This window comes from Anomaloglossus baeobatrachus, chromosome 5 (assembly GCF_048569485.1).
Source record: "Anomaloglossus baeobatrachus isolate aAnoBae1 chromosome 5, aAnoBae1.hap1, whole genome shotgun sequence".
Classification (NCBI taxonomy): Eukaryota; Metazoa; Chordata; class Amphibia; order Anura; family Aromobatidae; genus Anomaloglossus; species Anomaloglossus baeobatrachus.
In genome coordinates this window covers 218,344,116-218,367,029 of record NC_134357.1, presented here as the reverse complement: position 1 = coordinate 218,367,029, position 22,914 = coordinate 218,344,116, and the positions used below count along the sequence as shown (strand labels likewise).

The window sequence follows — 22,914 nt, the reverse complement described above, 5'->3', positions numbered from 1 at the left end:
CAGTCGGCAAACACATGTGGCCATATATACTGTTCCCTGTGTGGAGCAATTGGCAAATTCCCTTGAAAAGTAATTTTTACCCGTACTCAAGCTAGAGAAGGATTTTGATTGGGTCACCCATCTACAGTACATACATCTCCCACACCTGAAGGTGTACCCTCAGGTGCGGACCTCATGTAATGACTGTGAACGAGACGATCCCGAATTGATCGTCCCTTTTTAAAGGTAATCTTGTTCACCTCCATAACATAGTCAGACAAACTTCCGTCCGCCTTCAAGATCTCCCAGTATCTTTTTAGGATCTTATAAGTTTGATCTGATTGGTTATTAAATGTCCCAATAATCCTCACCTCATCATGTTTCTCCTCTCTAATCCTCGGGGTCAGAAGGCCTTCCTTTTCCACACTAAGTGCATGATCAAAAGCTGCATTCAATGTCTCCTCTGGATAACCCGTCCCTAAAATTACTTCTCAATTTCATGGCCTCCGTCCTAAACAAATGTACATCCGAGCAGTTCCTCCTTGCTCTTAGGTATTGTCCCTTGCTCAGGATTTCCAGACATATTGCTTTGTTTTAATGAATTGAGGAGGATATGCTCTGGATATGCACATTGCCATTATTATCTGATGTGATGACAGCTGCAGGATCATGTGTGGGAATGGATAGGAGCTCCCTGACGCTGCTGCTGAATACTTTCTGACTGCTGCATAGGTGAGCTCCCTTACTAATGGGAATTGGTATGAATTTTTTTGGCTGTTTGACAAGCGGATTGATTATATATGATTGGGCTATAGCATTTGATATTGGGATTGTGCTTATAATTTTCACTGAGTGTGTGCACATGATGTTTATCTTTTATACACTTATGTCAAGTACACAACCAGTTTGGTTTGGTGTTTGAATCTCTTTTTAATGTTAAATGGCACACTGACACTCAGTGATATGGCATGCACAATTACCTGTTGCCATTTGGGCTTTTTTTTTTTTTTTTTATGCCTCCCTCCTCCTCTCTTGAAACGTCCTGCCAGTGCTATACAGCTTAATGCAAGGCTAAGTAATCCCTTTGCTACATATTACTAAGAGGGGACTTCTATATTGATTTTTCTCATAGATCCGATTTGTGGAGGACTAATTTATTGCACCTCAATATATCTGATAACATATTGGATTAGCCATTGAATGTAAGGCCTCCTGAAGAACCCCGGCTATGGAAGGGTAGAAACGCGTCGAGGCAAAGGCGAAAATTGAATCTTGATAAAACTCCTGTATATGGAAGGACTGTTATCCGATAGGTGACTTCATAAACTGACTAGTCTTTCCCCTTTGGAGAGACAGGAGCACTAATGATTTGGCTATATGAATCCAAGAGGAGTATATCATTATAATAGCTAATGGACAAATCCTGTTATCTGTGATGTCATTTGACATGTGTTTCCTTTTTTTATGTACTCTGAGACGAAATTATAAATATTGACCTATATGAAATAGGAGGGGCCTCAATAGCCTGGACTATAGTGACATATGTTTTTTTGTATGGTTATCCCATGTATGATTAGAAATATAGCACGGAAAGCCCGGCTTTTCTACTCTGATGGTCCAGATAAAGGTTTTCCCTGTTGTCTTCTTACATTATTGAGGACATTTTCTCATTTTGTACCAATAGAAGAACCTGGACTATAGATTCATTTCTGGAATAGCTGATCTAAAGACTTCCCCTGTATTTTGTATGTATAATGGGGAACTATTTCAATATTTACCAATTGGAGTTATATGATATTCGTACTAATTGACTTGGATTGAATATTCCTGGTTGTTAAAAAAGGTGTGGAATGCACCTTGAACCCCCAGGTGCTTCACAGAATTTTAATAAGTTGAGCTATAGAAATGCAAAAAAAAATATCTCATCAAACTGTTGCTTTACTGCAAATTTTTGATTTACATAAGGGTAACAAATGAAAATATATTGTACAATTTGTTGTGCATTTGCGAATACCATTTCACATTTGAAGAGCACTTACATGCCAAAATATCAAAAACCCCGACAAGTGATGCCATTTTGGAAATTATAACTTGCAACAAATTAATCCAGTGGTGGTGTGAGTATTTTGAAGGTCAAAATGATTGACAGATTTTTTTTATGTTTTAAATTGTTCAAAAGGTATAATAGGAGAAAATGAGTGGTATAATTTGTTACACAATTTCTCCATATGAATACCTTATATGTGATCGAAAACTACTTTTGAGGCACAGTGCAAAGCTCAGAAGGGAAGGGGCACTATATTGCAATCAAGATTTTGCTGGAATGGTTTGAGGGTGCCATGTTACATTTGCATAGCCCCTGACATGCTAGGAAAGCAGACCTTCTCATAAACGACCCCACTCTACAAATTACACCCCTTATTGAATTCATCTAGTGGTGCAGTGAGCATGTTGACACCACCTCATATAATTTTATGCCATTGGGTGGTGAAGAAAGAATAATTACATTTTTACCACTAAAATGTTTTTTTAGCCCAAATAATAGAAAAAAATGGACCACACAGTTTGTTATACAAGTTCTCCAGAGTGTACAGTACCATATATGTAATCTGGAGCTACTTTTCAGGCACAGTGGAGATCTCAGAAGGGAAGGAGTGCCATATTATAGCTCAGATTTTGCTGTTATGGTTTGTGGGTGCGATATCACATTTGCACAGCCCCTGAAATGCCAGATCAGCAGAACTCACTATAAGTATCTATATTTTGCAAACTGCACCTCTCAATTCACCTAGGTGTTTAGTGATCATATTGACCCCACAGGTACAGTATGTTTCTATATTCTGTGCTTAGGCAGTCAAGAGAGCTGCCAGTCGGTGGGGTTGAGATTATGAATATGGCGGATATGCCCTCAGGTTTACTAGTCCTCTAGTGATAATCTCCAGCTGATAAGTCATTTTATTTAAACTTTAGAAAGCATCTAAGTGACCCATCGCTAAAATTAGTCTCTGTACATTATGCTGCTACGAGACTACGTGGCATACACGAGGTGACAGATTACATTACAAAACTACACATTAAAAAGGATCAGTTGATCAGTTTACAGCTGAAATCATGTAAAAAAAAAAAAATCATCCACACTGTGTTTCTTCGCGAACCATGTGTCCTTACAAAAATCAGGGAGAGAAGTCAATTTTTTTCTGGTATCGCAGGCAAAATCTACTAATAAAACTTTTTGGGTCCATGAAAATCATGAACAGCTGTGTGTGCTGTCCGTGATTAACATTGCAAAGGACATATGACACTGTGTAATTTAATTACCCATCCGTAAAAAATCAATGGTGATACATTGATGGTAAAAATGGGTACATGGGCCGAACACGGATGACACACATGCAAATCACTGATGACGCTCGGACCATTTTTCATGAAAGTACTTCTAAAACACGGGCATCTAAATGAAGCCTAAGCAAATCTGTACCTGGACAATAGGTCAATAGGAAGATTGTAAAACTAGTTGTCACAATATACCACTATGAAAAGCACATACTCGCTAAAAAAGGTATTAGAAGCTGTGAATGTATGCAAAATTATGCTGCGTGCTGACAGGTAAAATTTAGAGCATATAAAAGTGGCGCATCTAAATATGACACAAAGATGGAAAGTGGCACACACAATATACGGTATTTAGTCCTGGATTACAGTTCACATTGCCTATACTGTGGCATGCTTTATGTAAGAAAATATTGTTATACAGATCTCTTACTTGCGTACATAGGCTTTAAATTAAAATTGTGTAAAAGAATCCTAGTGTTTTTGAGAACAGCAAAAAAATATGAAATCTTAAGTCAACTAAATTGTATGGCTTATTTTTTTAAAATGAAATGTATTTCAGTCATACACATTACTAGGACTTTTGTTTAACCCCTTAATGATGGCGCCAATTTTGACCTTAACCCCTTCCCCCCCAGCGATTTTTCCATTTTAGTTTTTCCTCCCCTTCTTCCAAAAGCCATAACTTATTTATTTATCCAGAAATTTTGCTATGTGAGGGCTTGTTTTTTGCCGGACTGAATGTGCTTCTGAATAAAACCTTTAGTTTTACAAAATAGTGTCATGGAACATGGGCAAAAATTCAAAATGCGGTGAAATTGCAAAAAAAAGTGCAATTTCACGATTGCTTTTGGGGTCTCTTATTCACCTTGTTAACTATATGGTAAAACTGACATGTCAGTATGATGCCTCAGGTCGGTATGAGTTCGTAGATACCAAACATGTATACTTTTATCTAAGGGGTTATCAAAAATTCAGGTTTGTACAAAAAAAAAAATTACGCTTTTGTCGCCATTTTCCGAGACCTGTAGCGTTCTCGTTTTTCAGGATCTGGGGCTTACTGATGTCCTATTTTTTGCACCTTCAGCTGACATTTTTAATTTTACCATTTTTGTGCAAATGCTACGTTTTGATGTTATTGCATTTCAAAAAAACATTGCGGCGACTTAAAATCATAATTTTGGCGTATACTGATCAAATTAATTGGTTTTATAATTTGATAGATCAGATATTTCTGAACGTGGCAATACCAAATGTGTATTTTTTTTATGGTTTTACTTTCAATGGGGGTGAAGGGGGGAGGGATTTGAACTTTTAGGTTGTTTTTAATTTTTTCATATTTTTTAAAAAAAAATTTACTTTTTTCTTATTGATTTTACTAGTCCCCATAGGAGACTTTATCACTCTACAGTCTGATAGCCTGTGCATTTCTGCTGATCAGAGCAGCATCGCTCTTATCATCAGAAATGCAGCGTCCCTGTGAGTGCCGACCCTCTCTCTGCTCTTACAGGAAATATGTCATGCTAGAGTCAGGGGTCATCATATGATCCTGCACTACCATGGCAACACATTGGCACCCCATGTTCTCGCCACGGGGCCGCTGATGGCAGCGGGAATGGTGCTATCCCTGCCGCGGACATTTAAAACGCATTGTCCGATTTCTGATTTCGACAACGCAACCTAAATGGTAAACTGGCGCAGTTGGATCTTTCATCCACCCCCACTTGTTAAACGCACAAGTCAGCTGATTGGATCAGCAGATATGTGTGAGGATTACTGCGTGACCGCCGCCGGAGCTTGCGGTTACCGGGGGGACACGACCAAAAACGTATGTATACGTCCAAGGTCATGAAAGGATAAATGACCAGGCCAAATTTAAAAATCTGACCAGTGTCACTTTGATGTAATAACTATTTAACGCTTCAATGGAGCCCAGTTATTCTGAGGAAGTGGGGGTTTTTTGTGATATATTGTACATTATGATGGTGCTAAATTTAGTACGATAATTTTTGCGTTTTATTTGTAAAAAAAAAATAAAAATGGAAATTTGGGGAAAATGTTAAACATTAAGCAATTTTCAAATTTGAATTTGTATGCCCTTATACCAGAGAGGAGAACCAATTCACAAAAAATAGCCAACAACAAGGGGCATAAAATATAAATTTTATTAATTAAAAAATAAAAAGAAAGAGATAATGACAACATAATGGGAACTGCGTCTGGCACAGCAAAAAAATCAATGTGCATATTAGAAAAAGCAGCACAAAAAATGTCAGGCCTGTTATAATTTGAAAAAATATAAGGATCAAGATGCAAAAATTGCACACAATATGTGATCATAAGGCATATATAACACTATGTATAAACTATGTGGCCACGCCCCCTGACGAAGGTACGGCAAAATGTGCGTAGGGTTTTCTGGGACCTGGTGCCAGCACAGTAGAAGTTGTTCAAACATGACCACAGGTAATCGCTATTTGTATATGTGTGTATTTATTATTATGTAATACCTTAGTGATTATCTCCTTTGTTTTTTTCCAGCACTTATATTTACAAACCAAATAAGAGGCTATATCTATTGTTGCTGCTATTTGGATTGATACATAATACTATACATGTCCCTTAGCTACACATCGTTTGCACAGTGCACTTTGTTAGGCTTTGCACAGCTGCACTTTGGGAGACTTGTTTACATTTCAGCTTGCCCTCTGTAGCTGCTATGTATACATAGTGTTATACAGTGTGTCCACCCATATCCTGTCCACCGCCATTAACTTGAGAATGGCGGCAGCTATAGGCATAGAAGTGGTGTCTAGGTATAGTAAAGTAGCCATGCATTGAAACCACCTATAGCACCATCTGGTGGAAAACAACGAAGTTAGCATTTTTATCTCGAAAACCGAACGAGATAGAGAAAAAAAAGTGAATTACAAAGTTGAAGGGCATCATCAATTCAATACGAAAGGACACCTTGCATACAGAAATGCTATGATATGAAACCCATGCCCCCCCCCCCCCAAACATTGAATGCTGGTCACGCATATGGCGCTCATTTAACTTTGATGCTCAAAGTTGCCACCGTCAGCTGCAATGCACAACTGGGCTCTGGACAGCATACTGAATCTTACTGCAAGTTGTGCAATATGGTAGGTGACACATTTGCACAAGCATCTGTGATAAGTCGTCGTAGGTCCTGCAATGTTGGTGGAGGGGTCGCATACACCTGCTTGATGTGACCTCACAGAAAGAAGTCCAATGGGGTCAGGTTAGGTGAGCGTAGAGGCCACTCTACGCAGCCACCATACCCAATGACTTGTAGGAAGGTCTCCATGAGGTATCGCTTCACGTCCGCAGCCTTGTGAGTTTTACACGTTCTAACCATAGCATTTCTGTATGCAAGGTGTCGATTTGTATTGAATTGATGATGCCCTACAATTTTGCAATTCACTTTTTTTCTCTATCTTGTTCAGTTTTCGAAATAAAAATGCTAACTCCGTTGTTTTCCACCAGGTGGTGCTATAGGTGGTTTCATTGCGTAACACATAGCTACTTTACTATACCTAGCCACCACTTCCATGCCTATAGCTGCCGCCGTTTTCAAGTTAATGGCGGTGGACAGGATACTAGTGGACATACTGTATATGCTCTTTGACCACATATTGTGTGCAATTTTTGCACCTTGATTATCCTTATATTTTTTGTGTTCAGGGTAGGTTTTCAACTTATAACAGACCTGATATTATTTTTTTATGCTGTTTTTTTCTAATATGCATATTTATGTACATACATTTTTTGCTGTGCCGTACCCAGTTCCCACTTTGTTGTCATTATCTCTTGCTTTTTATTTTTTAAGTAATAAAATGTATATTTTATGTCCTTTTGTTGTTGGCTATTTTTTGTGAATTTAGTCGCCTTAGTGGTATTTAATAGCTCTCCATATAGATCCAGGGGAAAATATTATTAGTTATTGAACTTCTGTTTGGTTCCCCTAAAGTATTAAGAAGTATTTCAGGCACAAAGAACAATGAGCTTCACATGTTTGGATTAATTATCTCTTTTTCCAGCCTTTTCTGACTAATTAAGACCCTCCCCAAACTTGTGAACAGCACTCATACTTGGTCAACATGGGAAAGACAAAGGAGCATTCCAAGGCCATCAGAGACAAGATCGTGGAGGGTCACAAGGCTGGCAAGGGGTACAAAACCCTTTCCAAGGAGTTGGGCCTACCTGTCTCCATTGTTGGGAGCATCATCCGGAAGTGTAAGGCTTATGGAACTACTGTTAGCCTTCCACGGCCTGGACAGGCTTTGAACGTTTCCACCCGTGCCGAGGCCAGGCTTGTCCGAAGAGTCAAGGCTAACTCAAGGATAACAAGGAAGGAGCTCCGGGAAGATCTCATGGCAGTGGGGACATTGGTTTCAGTCAATACCATAAGTAACATACTCCACCGCAATGGTCTCCGTTCCAGACGAGCCCGTAAGGTACCTTTACTTTCAAAGCGTCATGTCCAGGCTCGTCTACAGTTTGCTCATGATCACTTGGAGGACTCTGAGACAGACTGGTTCAAGGTTCTCTGATCTGATGAGACCAAGATCGAGATCTTTGGTGCCAACCACACACGTGACGTTTGGAAACTGGATTAAAAATCCGATTGTGTTTGGAGACTGGATGGCACTGCATACGACCCCAAGAATACCATCCCTACAGTCAAGCATGGTGGTGGCAGCATCATGCTGTGGGGCTGTTTCTCAGGCAAGGGGCCTGGCCATCTGGTCCGCATCCATGGGAAGATGGATAGCACGGCCTACCTGGAGATTTTGGCCAAGAACCTCTGCTCCTCCATCAAGGATCTTAAGATGGGTCGTCATTTCATCTTCCAACAAGACAACGACCCAAAACACACAGCCAAGAAAACAAAGGCCTGGTTCAAGAGGGAAAAAATCAAGGTGTTGCAGTGGCCTAGTCAGTCTCCTGACCTTAACCCAATTGAAAACTTGTGGTAGGAGCTCAAGATTAAAGTTCACATAAGACACCCAAAGAACCTAGATAACTTGGAGAAGATCTGCATGGAGGAGTGGGCCAAAATAACTCCAGAGACCTGTGCCGGCCTGATCAGGTCTTATAAAAGACGATTATTAGCTGTAATTGCAAACAAGGGTTATTCCACAAAATATTAAACCTAGGGGTTGAATAATAATTGACCCACACTTTTATGTTGAAAATTTATTAAAATTTAACTGAGCAACATAACTTGTTGGTTTGTAAGATTTATGCATCTGTTAATAAATCCTGCTCTTGTTTGAAGTTTGCAGGCTCTAACTTATTTGCATCTTATCAAACCTGCTAAATCTGCAGGGGGTTGAATACTACTTGTAGGCACTATATATATATATATGTATATTATATATATTATGTGTGAGTGTGTGTATAATATGCGGTGCAAAAACAAAAGCAAATCCAGCGCCTTGGCAAGGAGACTCGAGTGATAAAACTCCAAACTTTATTGTATCAAAATTAAAAAAATACAGACCACTATGTGGGGGGACAAGAAAAAGTGATCCACAGACAGAGGAAAAATTCCTACATGTTTCGACCAGTAGAGGTCTTAGTCATGGAATGAAGGAAGGTCTCCAGTGGAGGTGATTTAAAACCACATGCACACCATGTCATCAGAGCAGGTGCTCTAATTAAGAAATATGTGTTACCAGTCCATTCAAAGTGAATGTGTGCAAACATATGTAACAAGACATAATAGAGACAAAAAATATAAAAAAAAACTACACAATATGGCAGTCTATGAGAAAAATTAAAATAAAAATGGATACAGAGGAGGAAGATCCAGAAAATACAAAAGCAAAAACCCATGTATGCAAAAAATTGTAATAAGGAGGGGATGTAGTCACACGATACATGAGGAGAGAAAAAAAATTTAATTTTTTTTTTTTTTTTTTCCTTTCTTTCTTTTTTTCTGTTCTCTCTCTCTTCTCCCTTATTCTCTTTTCCCCCTTCCTCTCCCCCAAAACATCCCTATCTCACCTTCTTCTCACTATCTATTATTGGATCAAATACTAGGTTGACAAACCTGGATATAATTTTTTATATTTTTATTTTTTTTTAAACTATAATTAATTTATTATTAGATCCAAGAGAGAAGGAGAAAGGGGGGGGGGAGAAACAAAAACCCCAAAGGGGGAGGGGAGAGGAATAACTCCTTATGAATACTGTGTGATGAGGTCTTTTCTAAAATTCATACCATGTGGAACCCGAGTACCCAATTTAAAAATCCAAAAAGACTCCCTGTTGAAAATTTTTCTACGATGGTCACCCCCTCTCAACGGTTTATAGACATTCTCAATACCAGAAAAGATAAGAGAATCAAGGTTCCTATTGTGTATAGAAACAAAATGTCTAGTGACCGCAGATACATTAACAGCCGTTAAATATCACGCATCGGACATATGCCGTCTGATGCGTTTTTTCAACGGGCCACTAGTGCATCCCACGTACTGGATTCTGCAGGCCGTGCATTCAATCAGATAGATGACGTTAGGTGTGTTACAATTAATAAAATCTTTTATGTCATAGGATAGACCGGTGGTGATAGAAGTAAACGTTTTACTTTTTTTGACATACTTACAAGAAATACACTGATTGTTACCACAGCCGTAGAACCCAGTACATGAGAGCCAATTTTTGTTGTTTTTATTAGTATTCTGTGAGTCTTTGCTGGCAACAAAACTGGGAGCCAAAAGATTTGATAAATTGAGAGCCCGTTTAGCAACAAAATTGATGGAATAGCTAGTAAGAATTTGACTTAAGTTATTATCTTGATGTAAAAGAGGTAAGTATTTTCTGATGATTCTTACAATATCATTGAATTGCGGGGAATAAGCCGTAGCGAATGTTATTTTGTCAAGATGTTTCTTATTGTCGATTTTTTTGCATTTGAAAAGGTCTGTTCTATTGAGATCCTTTACTATAGATTGTGCTCGATTGAGACACCAGTCTGGGTAGCCCCTTTGTTTCAGACGTGTACATATCCCTGATGATTCCTCCAAAAATATGTCAGATCTGGAACAATTTCGTTTAGCCCTAATCAATTCTCCTAGAGGAATATTTTTGATGGTATGGGGAGGATGGCATGACTGGGCTTGTAGAATAGAGTTGGAATCAGTGTCTTTTTTGAAAGGATATATGTCAATTTTGTTTCCATTTCCCACTAACGTTACATCGAGATAATTAATGCTGGTAGGATGTGTATGGTAGGTGAATTGTAAATTAAATGAATTTTGATTTAGATGTTGAACGAAAGAGAGTACCTCCTTTGTATCACCTTTCCAAATCAGCAGTAAATCATCAATGTAACGAGTGTAGAATGTGATTTTGTCAGAAAAAAAGTTATTGTCATTAAAAACATAAACTTCTTCAAAAATCGCCACTACAATATTAGCTAAAGAGGGGGAGAATTTCCCCCCCATGCTAACTCCACATTTCTGCAGATAAAAATTATTGTCAAAGGTGAAATAGTTATGGGTTAGTAAAAAATTAATCCCTGAGACAATGTAATCTTGGACATTGATGGAATAGGAGCTATGTTGTCTGAGGAATGTATGGATACAGTCAATTGCCACATGATGTGGTATTGATGGGTAAAGACGGACTATATCACATGTAACCCACATATAGTTTTCTTGCCATGCAATGGAATCAAGATTATTAATAAGTGATTTAGTATCACGCAAAAAACCTGGAAGATTTTTCACCAAGGGCTGTAAAAAGTGGTCAATCCAGGCTCCTAATTTTTCCCCCAATGATCCAATGCCAGATATTATTGGCCTAAAAGGAGGTGGAAATATTCCTTTGTGGATTTTTGGGAGTGCATGGTAGAGAGGGACTACAGGAAAATCTACTTTTAAAAAGTCAAAAAATTTTTGTGAAAAAATTCCTTCTGTTAATCCCTCCTCTAATAATTTATCCAATTTAGATTTGAAAATATTAGTGGGATCTCCTGATAAATTTATGTAAATTTGGGAATCAGACAAAATATTTTTATTACTCTTAAAGTACAGCCCGGAGTCTAGTACCACAATTCCTCCCCCTTTATCAGCTTCCCGAAAAATGAGACCTGAATTGGTTTGAAGATCTTTGAGTGCTATTCTTTCAGAAAAATTAAGATTACTGGATTTAATATTAGATATTTTATCCAGATTTATCAAATCACATTCAATTTTCTCCTGAAAAATGTCTAAAATAGACGGTCGGGATTGCAGGGGGTAGAAAAATGGATTAGATGTAAGAAACTCCGTGTTTGGAGACTGATCATAAGTCCTAGATTCTGACTCCAATTGACGCAATTCAACATGTCGCATTAGTTCTCCAAATTCTGGTATTAGATTCAAGTCCTCTTGTATGGGTGTGGATATAGTCCGATTCTCAAAATCACACATGGTATCATCCTTGAAGTGACATTTCAGTGTGAGGTTTCTTGCTAGTTTATTAATGTCCAAAAGAGTATTGAAAATATTAAATTTATTTGTCGGACAAAAATTAAGTCCTCTAGAAAGTACTGCAATGTGTGATTGAGACAAAATCTGTGCTGATAAATTACAGACCGGACAGACTAGTTCCTCTGTTTGCGACGATCCGGATATTTTGTGCTTCCTATGTTTGCGGCCGCTTCTCCTCCCCCGTTTTTTGATGCATTACTGGACCCTTTGTATTGTTTCTTTTTATTATTGCGGTTTTGGTATCCCTGATCCTCTGATGAGACATCAGAGAGAGGATCCAAGGAAGTGCTTGTATTTGCGGAGGAGATGGTAATATCTTCAAAACTAACTCTCCTATTGTGATTTTTATAAGAAAAATGCTTGTTTTTGTGTTTGTTTTTTAGGATAGAGTAAGATTTATATGAAGATCTCCAGGAATATACTTTGTCAGATTGGTAGTCATGAGTGTCTCTTTCATATTTCTGACATTTGCGGTCCGAAATCTTATCCTCTAGCACACACAGATGTTTATTAAGATTGTCCTGTAGAGTTTTAAGATCAGGTAAATCAGAGAATTTTTCCAAGGCTTTTTCAGTCTCTTCAATGTTTTTTTTGCAAAAGTCTAATTCTTCCTCCTCATGTTTCACAATAAGTTCCATGAGCTGAATGGAACAGTTGGATAGAATGGAATTCCAACTTGTTAGAAAGTCTTCAGAGAAGGTGGAAAAAGTAGGAGATTTAATTAATCGTAAACCACGTGGAATCATATTTTTACTTATATATGAACGTAGTGATGTAGAATTCCACCATAATTTAGTTTCTCTGATTTTGTTTTTTTCCAATAAATTGTGTAGTTGTTTGAGATCCTCAATGTCCGTATTGTTGGTCTCCCCCACCGGTGCGTCTGTATGAGTATTAAAAATAGAATTAAATTTATTTCTCCTAGAATCCGGTAAATCCATTTTGGAGTGGATATTATAACCACTATACCAGTGGAAGTTCAATAGTTAACGTCAATACAGGTGGAGCACGGAAAGTCACAGTATATATAGAATAAATAGAAAAGAGTTCCAGCTCACCCCTCTTCACTCCATGGAGAGCCGGCGGCGCGCAGGAAAACGCCCGGACTTAGGCAGGAACATGCGGTGCAAAAACAAAAGCAAATCCAGCGCCTTGGCAAGGAGACTCGAGTGATAAAACTCCAAACTTTATTGTATCAAAATTAAAAAAATACAGACCACTATGTGGGGGGACAAGAAAAAGTGATCCACAGACAGAGGAAAAATTCCTACATGTTTCGACCAGTAGAGGTCTTAGTCATGGAATGAAGGAAGGTCTCCAGTGGAGGTGATTTAAAACCACATGCACACCATGTCATCAGAGCAGGTGCTCTAATTAAGAAATATGTGTTACCAGTCCATTCAAAGTGAATGTGTGCAAACATATGTAACAAGACATAATGTGTGTATAATATGTGTGTGTGTATAATGTGTGTGTGTGTGTAATATATAATATGTGTGTGTATAATATATAATATGTGTGTGTAATTTTTTTTCCAGTGATTTTACTGTTCCAATGCATAAAAAAACGCATCAAAAACGCATAGAAAAATGCATAAAAAAATGCAAAAAAATTATATATATATTACAGTGCTGGACAGAAGTATTGGCACCCCTGCAATTCTGTCAGATAATACTCAGTTTCTTGAAACACAAAAGGGAATGAAACACAAAATCAAATCATTGATCATTTCACACAAAACTCCAAAAATGGGCCAGACAAAAGTATTGGCACCCTTAGCCGAATACTTGGTTGCACAACCTTTAGCCAAAATAACTGCGAACAACCGCTTCCGGTAACTATCAATGAGTTTCTTACAATGCTCTTCTGGAATTTTAGACCATTCTTCTTTGGCAAACTGCTCCAGGTCCCTGAGATTTGATGAGTGCCTTCTCCAAACTGCTCAAAAATTTTGAGATCTCTCCACAGGTGTTCTATGGGATTCAGGTCTGGGTAAATTGCAGGCCACTTTAGTAATCTCCAGTGCTTTCTATCAAACCATTTTCTAGTGCTTTTTGAAGTGTGTTTTGGGTCATTGTCCTGCTGGAAGACCCATGACCTCTGAGGAGACCCAGATTTCTCACACTGGGCTCTACATTTTGCTGCAAAATTTGTTGGTAGTCTTCAGATTTCTTAATGCCATGCACATGGTCAAGCAGTCCAGTGCCAGAGGCAGCAAAACAACCCCAAAACATCAGGGAACCTCCGCCATGTTTGACTGTAGGGACCGTGTTCTTTTCTTTGAATGCCTCCTTTTTTTTTTTTTTCCTGTAAACTCTATGTTTATGGCTTTTCCCAAAAAGCTCTACTTTTGTCTCATCTGACCAGAGAACATTCTTCCAAAACGTTTTAGGCTTTCTCAGGTAAGTTTTGACAAACTCCAGCCTGGCTTTTTTATGTCTCGGGGTAAGAAGTGGGGTCTTCCTGGGTATCCTACCATACAGTCCCTTTTCATTCAGACGCCGACGGATAGTACGGGTTGACACTGCTGTACCCTCGGACTGCAGGGTAGCTTGAACTTGTTTGGATGTTAGTCGAGGTTCTTTATCCACCATCCGCACAATCTTGCGTTGAAATCTCTCATCAATTTTTCTTTTCTTTCCACATCAAGGGAGGTTAGCCACAGTGCTATGGGCTTTAAACTTCTTGATGACACTGCGCACCGTAGACACAGGAACTTTCAAGTCTTTAGAGATGGACTTGTAGCCTTGAGATTGCTCATGCTTCCTCACAATTTGGATTCTCAAGTCGTCAGACAGTTCTTTGGTCTTCTTTCTTTTCTCCATGCTCAATGTGGTACACACAAGGACACAAGACAGAGGTTGAGTTAACTTTAATCCATGTCAACTGGCTGCAAGTGTGTTTTAGTTATTGCCAACACCTGTTAGGTGCCACAGGTAAGTTACAGGTGTTGTTAATTACACTAATTAGAGAAGCATCACATGATTTTTCAAACAGTGCCAATACTTTTGTCCACCCCCTTTTTTTATGTTTGGTGTGGAATTATATCCAATTTGACCCCTTCTGAGGAAGAGACGAAACGATCGTTAAGGGATATCCTGGGTTTCTTATGTAAGATCATATTTATGCTTTGGTTCATCACTGCTCTGTATGACCTGTTTGACAAAATGTTGATTTAATCCTTGTACCTGCTTGATAAGTATTGCTGTAATCACATCAGTATATATGGCTTAATGGATGGCTTGTCTAGTAACACACTGATTTAATCTAAAGGCCCCGTCACACTAAGCAACATCGCTAGCAACATCGCTGGTAACGAACAACTTTTGTGACGTTGCTAGCGATGTTGCTGTGTGTGACATCCAGCAACAACCTGGCCCCTGCTGTGAGGTCGTTGGTTGTTGCTGAATGTCCTGGGCCATTTTTTAGTTGTTGCTCTCCCGCTGTGAAGCACAGATCGCTGTGTGTGACAGCGAGACAGCAACAACTAAATGTGCAGGCAGCAGGAGCCGGCTTCTGCGGAGGCTGGTAACTAATGTAAACATCGGGTAACCAAGAAGCCCTGTCCTTGGTTACCCGATATTTACCTTTGATACCAACCTCCTCCGCTCTCACTGCCTGTGCTGCCGGCTCCTGCTCTGTGCACAGATAGCTGCAGCACACATCAGGCAATTAACCCCATGTGTGCTGTAACTAGGAGAGCAAGGAGCCAGCGCTCAGTGTGCGCTGCTCCCTGCTCTGTGCACATTTAGCTGCAGCACACATTGGGTTAATTAACCTGATGTGTGCTGTAACTAGGAGACTGGGGGCTGGTCACTGGTTGCTGGTGAGCTCACCAGCAACTCGTGTAGCCACGCTCCAGCGATCCCTGCCAGGTCAGGTTGCTGGTGGGATCGCTGGAGCGTCGCAGTGTGACATCTCACCAGCAACCTCCTAGCAACTTACCAGCGATCCCTATCGTTGTTGGGATCGCTGGTAAGTTGCTTAGTGTGACTGGACCTTTACTCCTGCAACAAGATTAAATCTTGCTCTGTTAACCCTCAATATACCTGCTTGAGAAGTATTGCTCTAAACACATCAGTCTTTATGATGTTATGTGGCCTGCCTGGTAACATGCTGATGTGATATTATTCCTGTTAATCATATAACAGATTGAATTTTGCTCTGTTAACTCTTAACATATAGTAGATACATAGGTATATTGGGCATTTGTTTTCAGCAATTCATGTGACAACGTGTTTATAGAGAATTTTTTTTCTGATGCAGTTTTTTATGGCTTGCCTTAGAGATAATAACTCTGCATAGATTAATTGGAATAAGCAGATTATTTCTACCCCTAAACAAAACTATTCAACCCCTCATTCATCTCATGTATCTTTGGTCTCTCAAATTGTTTATTTATTTTTAGCTGTACGCTAATGCACTAGCACTTTCCTATAGATCACAAATTATATATTATAATTGACCTCGATGCGGGCGGATTAGGGGTTGAATACTTTTACAAGAGACCACCTTCACCAAAACATATGTACAAAAAATTTGTTCAAAAAATTTTGTGATGAACCTGTGTGAATTTATCATGTACAATATTAAAAAAAACAAAACAGTAACACTTGTTGAACCCAGGATATTTTTATTTCATTATCCATCTTTTTAATATTTTTCTTGTGTTTGTCTAATAAAATAATAAAGAATTTAATGTTTCATGAGAATTTGGGTCATTTGAATTATTTGAAATTTCTGATATTTGATGACCCTCAAAATAGTTTGATAAGTTGGAGATATATCCAATTTGGCTTTTTGACAATTTTTTTAATTTTTTTCATTGAAGACAAATTAAATGAAGATAATACCAAAGAATTTGTTATTGTAATCATTTACAAGAAGAAACTGAGTATTATCTGACAGAATTGCAGGGGTGCCAATACTTTTGGCCAGCACTGTATATTTAAATACAGTATATTGATATGAATATGTATTATTACTATGAATATTAATTATTATTAATTATTATTATTAATATTAATATGGATATTTATTCATTTATATAGCACCTAAGGGGGCGGGTCGTGCGGCGTCACTTTGACGTCACACGGCAGGCGGTCAATAGAAGCGGAGGGGCTGAGATGAGCTGGACGTAAACATCCCGCCCACCTCCGTCCTTCCGCATAGCCGGCGTGAGCCGCGGTGACGCAGGTAAGCTGATGTTCCTCGCTCCTGCGGCTTCTCACACAGCAATGTGTGCTGCCGCAGGAACGAGGAACAACATCGTACCGTCGCGGCAGCGAAATTATGAAAATGTCGGACCCTACACCGATGATACGATTACGACGCTTTTGCGCTCGTTAATCGTATCAAAAAGGATTTACACACTACGATATCGTCAGCGGCGCCGGATGTGTGTCACTTTCGATTTGACCCCCTTCGACATCGCAGCTGCGATGTCATAGTGTGCAAAGTACCCCTAAGGGTATGATCCTTCTTGCAGATTTGGGTGCAGTTTTTCTGCATCCAAAACTCTTGGCAGGAAAAACGCTGGTGGAAAAAAAACACAAGTTTTTTTATGTGGTTTTGCATTTTTTTATGCATTTTTCTATGCGTTTTTGATGCGTTTTTTTATGCATTGGAACAGTAAAATCACTGGAAAAAAAATGCAGAAACAATTGACATGTCAGTTGTTTGGTGTAGATTTTTTCTGCATCAACATCTGGAAGGAAAAAAAATCTACAACATGTGCACAGTACATCAGAATTGTCATAGACTTTGCTGGGATGCGTTTTCCCTTGCAAATTAAATTCTGCTGTTTTGGGCTCTGTTTGGCGTCAGTTTGCTGATGCCCATCTTTTTAGGTGTGCACAGAGCTGTAGTCAATCCACATTTGTGCGCTAAAAAGATGCCTAAAATGATGTGACATTGCTAGGCTGGAACAGAGACCAGACAGAGTCCAAACTGTCTGTCTCCATCTGCTTCATCATAGTGAGTGGTTTTGTCGATGGGGTTTGTCTGAATCGGGATTTTGAGATTTACACGGAAACCCAGACGTAAGTGCTCAGCAAAGCATGCAGGATATATATAAGCAAAGTATTGTTTCAATTTTTGGGAGGTAGAATGAAGAAATAGCAGTACAGAAGTAGTTTTGTTTTTTTTTTATTTTTGTGTGGTTCACTGTGCGATATTAGTGATGGGATGGATTTTTTTCTGCAGGTTGGAGCAATTACAGCGATATCAGATTTATAGGTTTTCTTATGTTCTGCTTCTATCACCCAGTAAAAATGTTTTTTTTGTTTGTTTTTTTTTAATAGTTTTTCTGTTGTAATATTCTAAGACTTGTAACCTTTTTTATTTTTTGTCAAAGAGGGCTTTATAAGGGCTTATTTTTTGTGCAAGGAGTTGGAGATTTTTTTAGAACCATTTTGAGGAATATAAAACTTTTGATCACTTTTTATTTAGATTTTTTTAGATGAATGAATAAACACCAGCAATTCACTTATTGCTTTTTTTAGATATTTTTTTGCACAGTTCACTGTGCGGTAAAAGTGAAAAGACAGATTTATTCGTTGGGTCAGTATGGTTACAGTAATACCATATTAATATTGCTTTTTTTATGCTTTGCTACTTTTACACACTAAAGCGGGCTTTACACGCTGCGGTATCGGTACCGATATCGCTAGCATGGGTACCCGCCCTCATCTGTTGTACGACACGGGCAAATCGCTGCCCGTGCCGCACAACATCGCCCAGACCTGTCACACATACTTACCTGCCCGGCGATGTCACTGTGACCGGCGAACCGCCTCCTTTCTAAGAAGCGGTTCGTTCAGCGTCACAGCGACGTCACAGCAGCGTCACTGAACCGCCGCCCAATGGAAGCGGAGGGGCGGAGATGAGCGGGACGTAACATCCCGCCCACCTCCTTCCTTCCGCATAGCGGCCGGGAGGCAGGTAAGGAGAGCTTCCTCGTTCCTGCGGTGTCACACATACCAATGTGTGCTGCCGCAGGAACGAGGAACAACTTCGTTACTGCTGCTGTAACGATAATCGAGAATGGACCCCCATGTCACCGATGAGCGATTTTGCACGTTTTTGCAACGATGCAAAATCGCTCATAGGTGTCACACGCAACGGCATCGTTAATGCGGCCGGATGTGTGTCACCAAATCCGTGACCCCAACGACTTCGCTTTAGCGATGTCGTAGCGTGTAAAGCCCCCTTAAGACCTGTATTTTGCAAAAATGTATTTGTTTTTGCGTCGCCATATTGTGAGAGCTGTAAGTTTTTTATTTTTTATTCCGAATGAGCCAAATTAGGGCTTGTCTTTTACTGGACAGTTTGGCCTTTTTATTTCTATGATTTTGGATTTTTTTTACTTGACTATTGATCGCTTTTTGTTCCCTTTTTTGTGTGTCAGTGTAATGAAGAAATGCCATTTTTGGCATGCTTTTATTAATTTATTTTTTTTTACAGTATTCGGAATAAGTAATGTGATATTTTAATTCCAGACGCAATTACGTGTATGTCTGTATATTTTTATTTGAGCACAGAAGCTGCTTTTTTAGTGACAAAATGGGTTTTCGTGACTTGAGTTCATATTTTTGTGTTTATTTGCTTATTTACACTTTTTTAACTTTTTTTTATTTTTGTACTTAGTCACACTATGGTACATGATTTTTTTTCTCCCTTTCTTCACCAATCTCATGTGTACTCTAATACAGCTGACACCCGCAGGTTTTACACACGTGGGACCACGGTGTATACTTATTCCTCAGTGCTGTTAAAAATTGGTGCTGAGGAATAAGGACCCTCAACGACCGCTGTTAAAAGGTGTATCAGCAATCAGTAAGGGGTTAAGTCTAGGGGAACGACAGTGTTGCATTTGTAAATACAATAAATTTCTTTGTATTTTCAAATATATTTTGACATAATAGTGAAATATGGTTTATAACCGTTAAAGTGAATCCTGAATTCACACACTCTTCTTCACCATTAAAAATGAAAACAATAAAAAAAAAATATATGCATACTTAGTATTTCAACATCCATAAAACTCTGGTCTATCAAAATCTAAACTTAACTCAATCTCTAAACACTGCAGTGAAAAAAAAATGAAATCTGAAATATTGTTTGTACTACCTAAAGAAAATGCAATGTAAACTGATCATATTTACCCCAAATTGTTATAAATAAAACAATCAACTCAGCATGCAAAAAAGAAAGAATGAGTCTTATAATATGGGAACATTTTATTTTTTATAAATGTGAATATTTTTTATTTGATTGAAAATAAATCTATGAAAATGTTGTATTGCTATAATCCAACTTATAGAATTATGATTCAGAGTAGTTTTTTTTCTACAGAATGTACGCTACAAAAACAAAACAAAAAAAAAATGGTGACATTGCTTTTTTTTCACCATCTCACCGCACTTGAATTTTTTTTTGCTTGTCCATTATATTATATGATAAAACAAACAATGTGACTCAAAACTATAACTTGTCTTGTGAAAAAGAAGCCCTCATTCTGCTTTGTTGATGGAAAAATAAAATAATTTTGTCTTTTAAGAGGGGGAGGAATGAACGCAAATGAAAATTGACCATGGCAGAAAGCAATAAGGGATGTTAAAAGGACTCTCAACACAAAATGACTGTTCAAAGTACAGGTGCATATATCAAACCAAAGAAAAAAACCTCTAAAACATCACGTTTATTATATCCAGTTAAAATAGTCATTAATAAATATAAACACTAGGGCCATACCGAATTGTAAAGTCACAGACCAATGTCGTGAAGTGCATAAAAATAGGTGAGGTTCTGGATAGGGCAGTAGGCAGTAGAGCGTGCGATAGTGTCGCTTCTGTTTAGGCACTTTCAGGTAAATTAATTAGATATTGCGATGTTCAGAATAAAGTGCCTGATGCTCCCTAAAACTGATCCCTTCCTGACAACGGAGGTTTAATTCACCTTAATGTTTTGGGTGCCCCCGTTCCTTAATGATTTATTCAACAGCCAGTGAAACAGTGACACGCTGCCATCGCAGATACCTACTGCTGACAGGACCTCCGTGATCGCACACTGTGTAATCTGGTAGGACGAATTATCACGCAGCCTGCAAGTGGCATGGGGATCTGGGATATCAGCTGGACCCCAATACAGATACCCAGGTCTATCTACCTGTTTTGAGGGCAAATAAGAGGATGAGGAGGTATGTTCAGTTTAACATGGGTCATCTGATGATGGAAATTAATATATTTATATAAGGATAATATTTTTAATTGTAGATTGATGGCCTAATCAATCAGACACATCCTGCAATTTATATATCCCCTGATGAACCCCGGCACACCGGGGGAAAACGCGTCGGGATCAACATCAGTCCTAGCAGATAAGTACTAGGACCTTCAGGCCTATAATCTATATATGTGGGCTAGGACCCTAATCATACGTATCCCCCATAAACTATAGCCAGATGGTACTCTGTGCAATTGGGGATTGATTTATTCTGTATGGGATCAGGGTTTAACCACGGATTATGATATTTTATGACATATGACTGTGTAATCACTTCAGCACATTGCACATGGTGGTGGTCTATGTTATGTGATAGCGATAGCGACACAGGGGCAAATAGGGTCAGCCACCGAGGAACGGGGGCACCCAAAACATTAAGGTGAAATAAACCACCGTTGTCAGGAAGGGATCAGTTTTAGGGAGCATCAGGCCCTTTATTCTGAACATCGCAATATCTAATTAATTTACCTGACAGTGCCTAAACAGAAGCGACACTATCGCACACTCTACTGCCCTATCCAGAACCTCACCTATTTTTATGCACTTCACGACATTGATCTGTGACTTTAAAATTGGGTATGGCCCTAGTGTTTATATTTATTAATGACTATCTTAACTGGATATAATAAACATGATATTTTAGAGGTCTTTTCTTTGGTTTGATATAGTTGACCCTCTTTGACTATATGATTTATGGTTTTGATCAAAGTACAGGTGCTCAGTGTACCTTTGCATGGTCAAACAGTTAAGTGCACTTTCCCACCTACTTATTTTTCCTCTTTCTGTGCCCTCTACTACTACTTTGTTTGACAACTCTGGCTTTATAGAGCTATAGAAGGGTGGAGATTTTGGGAAAGCCAGTAGGTAGGAAGGTGCACTGAATTGTTTGGCCTCGTTACTGGTACACCTTCTGTTATTCTATCCTGGGTCAATTTAAGGCTATGTGCGCACATTGCGTAAATACATGCAGTTACGCTGCGCTTTGTAGCGCAGCGTAACTGCATGCGTCCTGCCTCCCCTGCACAGTCTATGGAGATTGTGCAGGGGCCGTGCGCACGTGGCGTTTTAGAGCGCAGCGCTTCGGCTGCTGCCGAAGCGCTGCGTTCTAAGAAGTGACATGTCACTTCTTCCGTGCGCTTTGCCGGCAGCTCCTGCTCTGTCTATGGCAGGAACTGCAGGCAGAGCGCATGGAATCGGCTTCACTACGGACATTTCTGCAGCGATTTAAAGCGCACATGTGCTCTTCAGATCGCTGCAGAAATTTCTGCAGTGAACTGTACGCAACGTGCGCACATAGCCTAAGAGGATGAAATGCATCCCAATCTGATAAAATGCCAATCTTTATTTTATTTTTATTTTCATTAACCTTGTCTGTATCATATTTACATGGTAAATATTTAATGATTTGGTTATTTGTTCGTTTTTCCCTTAAGATTGAGCTTATGCCACATGATCTCATCACACAACTGCTACGTGTACTTGCCATTGAAACTCAACAGGAAAAAGCTTTAATTAATGCTGATCCAACTGAACTGGCACTAAGTGGATTGGAAGCTTTCTCTTTTGATTATATTGTTAAGTGGCCTCTTTCACTAATAATTAACAGGTAAGCTATCTTAAATCAACAATAAACAGAAAAAATATTTGGTTAAGACCAAGTGTCTGTGTCATGGCTGGGGTGGGACATGACCTATCCAAAAACTACTGTGATGGTTTGTTTAACTAGTAGAGATGGGCAAATCCGCAGATATTCAGGATCGTCGGGTCCAGACGGATTACAAAAATAAAAAAAAAAAAAACAAACAGTTCAGGA

The 22,914-nt window shown here is 38.9% G+C and overlaps 1 protein-coding gene across 5 annotated transcripts in view; it reads left to right on the top strand.

Annotated features, from left to right (window-relative positions):
- The window catches only part of TUBGCP2 (tubulin gamma complex component 2), a 948,782-nt gene that overhangs the window by 660,831 nt on the left and 265,037 nt on the right, over nt 1-22,914 (top strand). For all 5 annotated transcript variants that reach the window (XM_075349130.1, XM_075349129.1, XM_075349127.1 and 2 more), the window contains one exon: nt 22,535-22,707. In XM_075349130.1, coding sequence (XP_075205245.1) covers nt 22,535-22,707 — 173 coding nt within the window. The remainder of the gene's footprint in view (nt 1-22,534; nt 22,708-22,914) is intronic.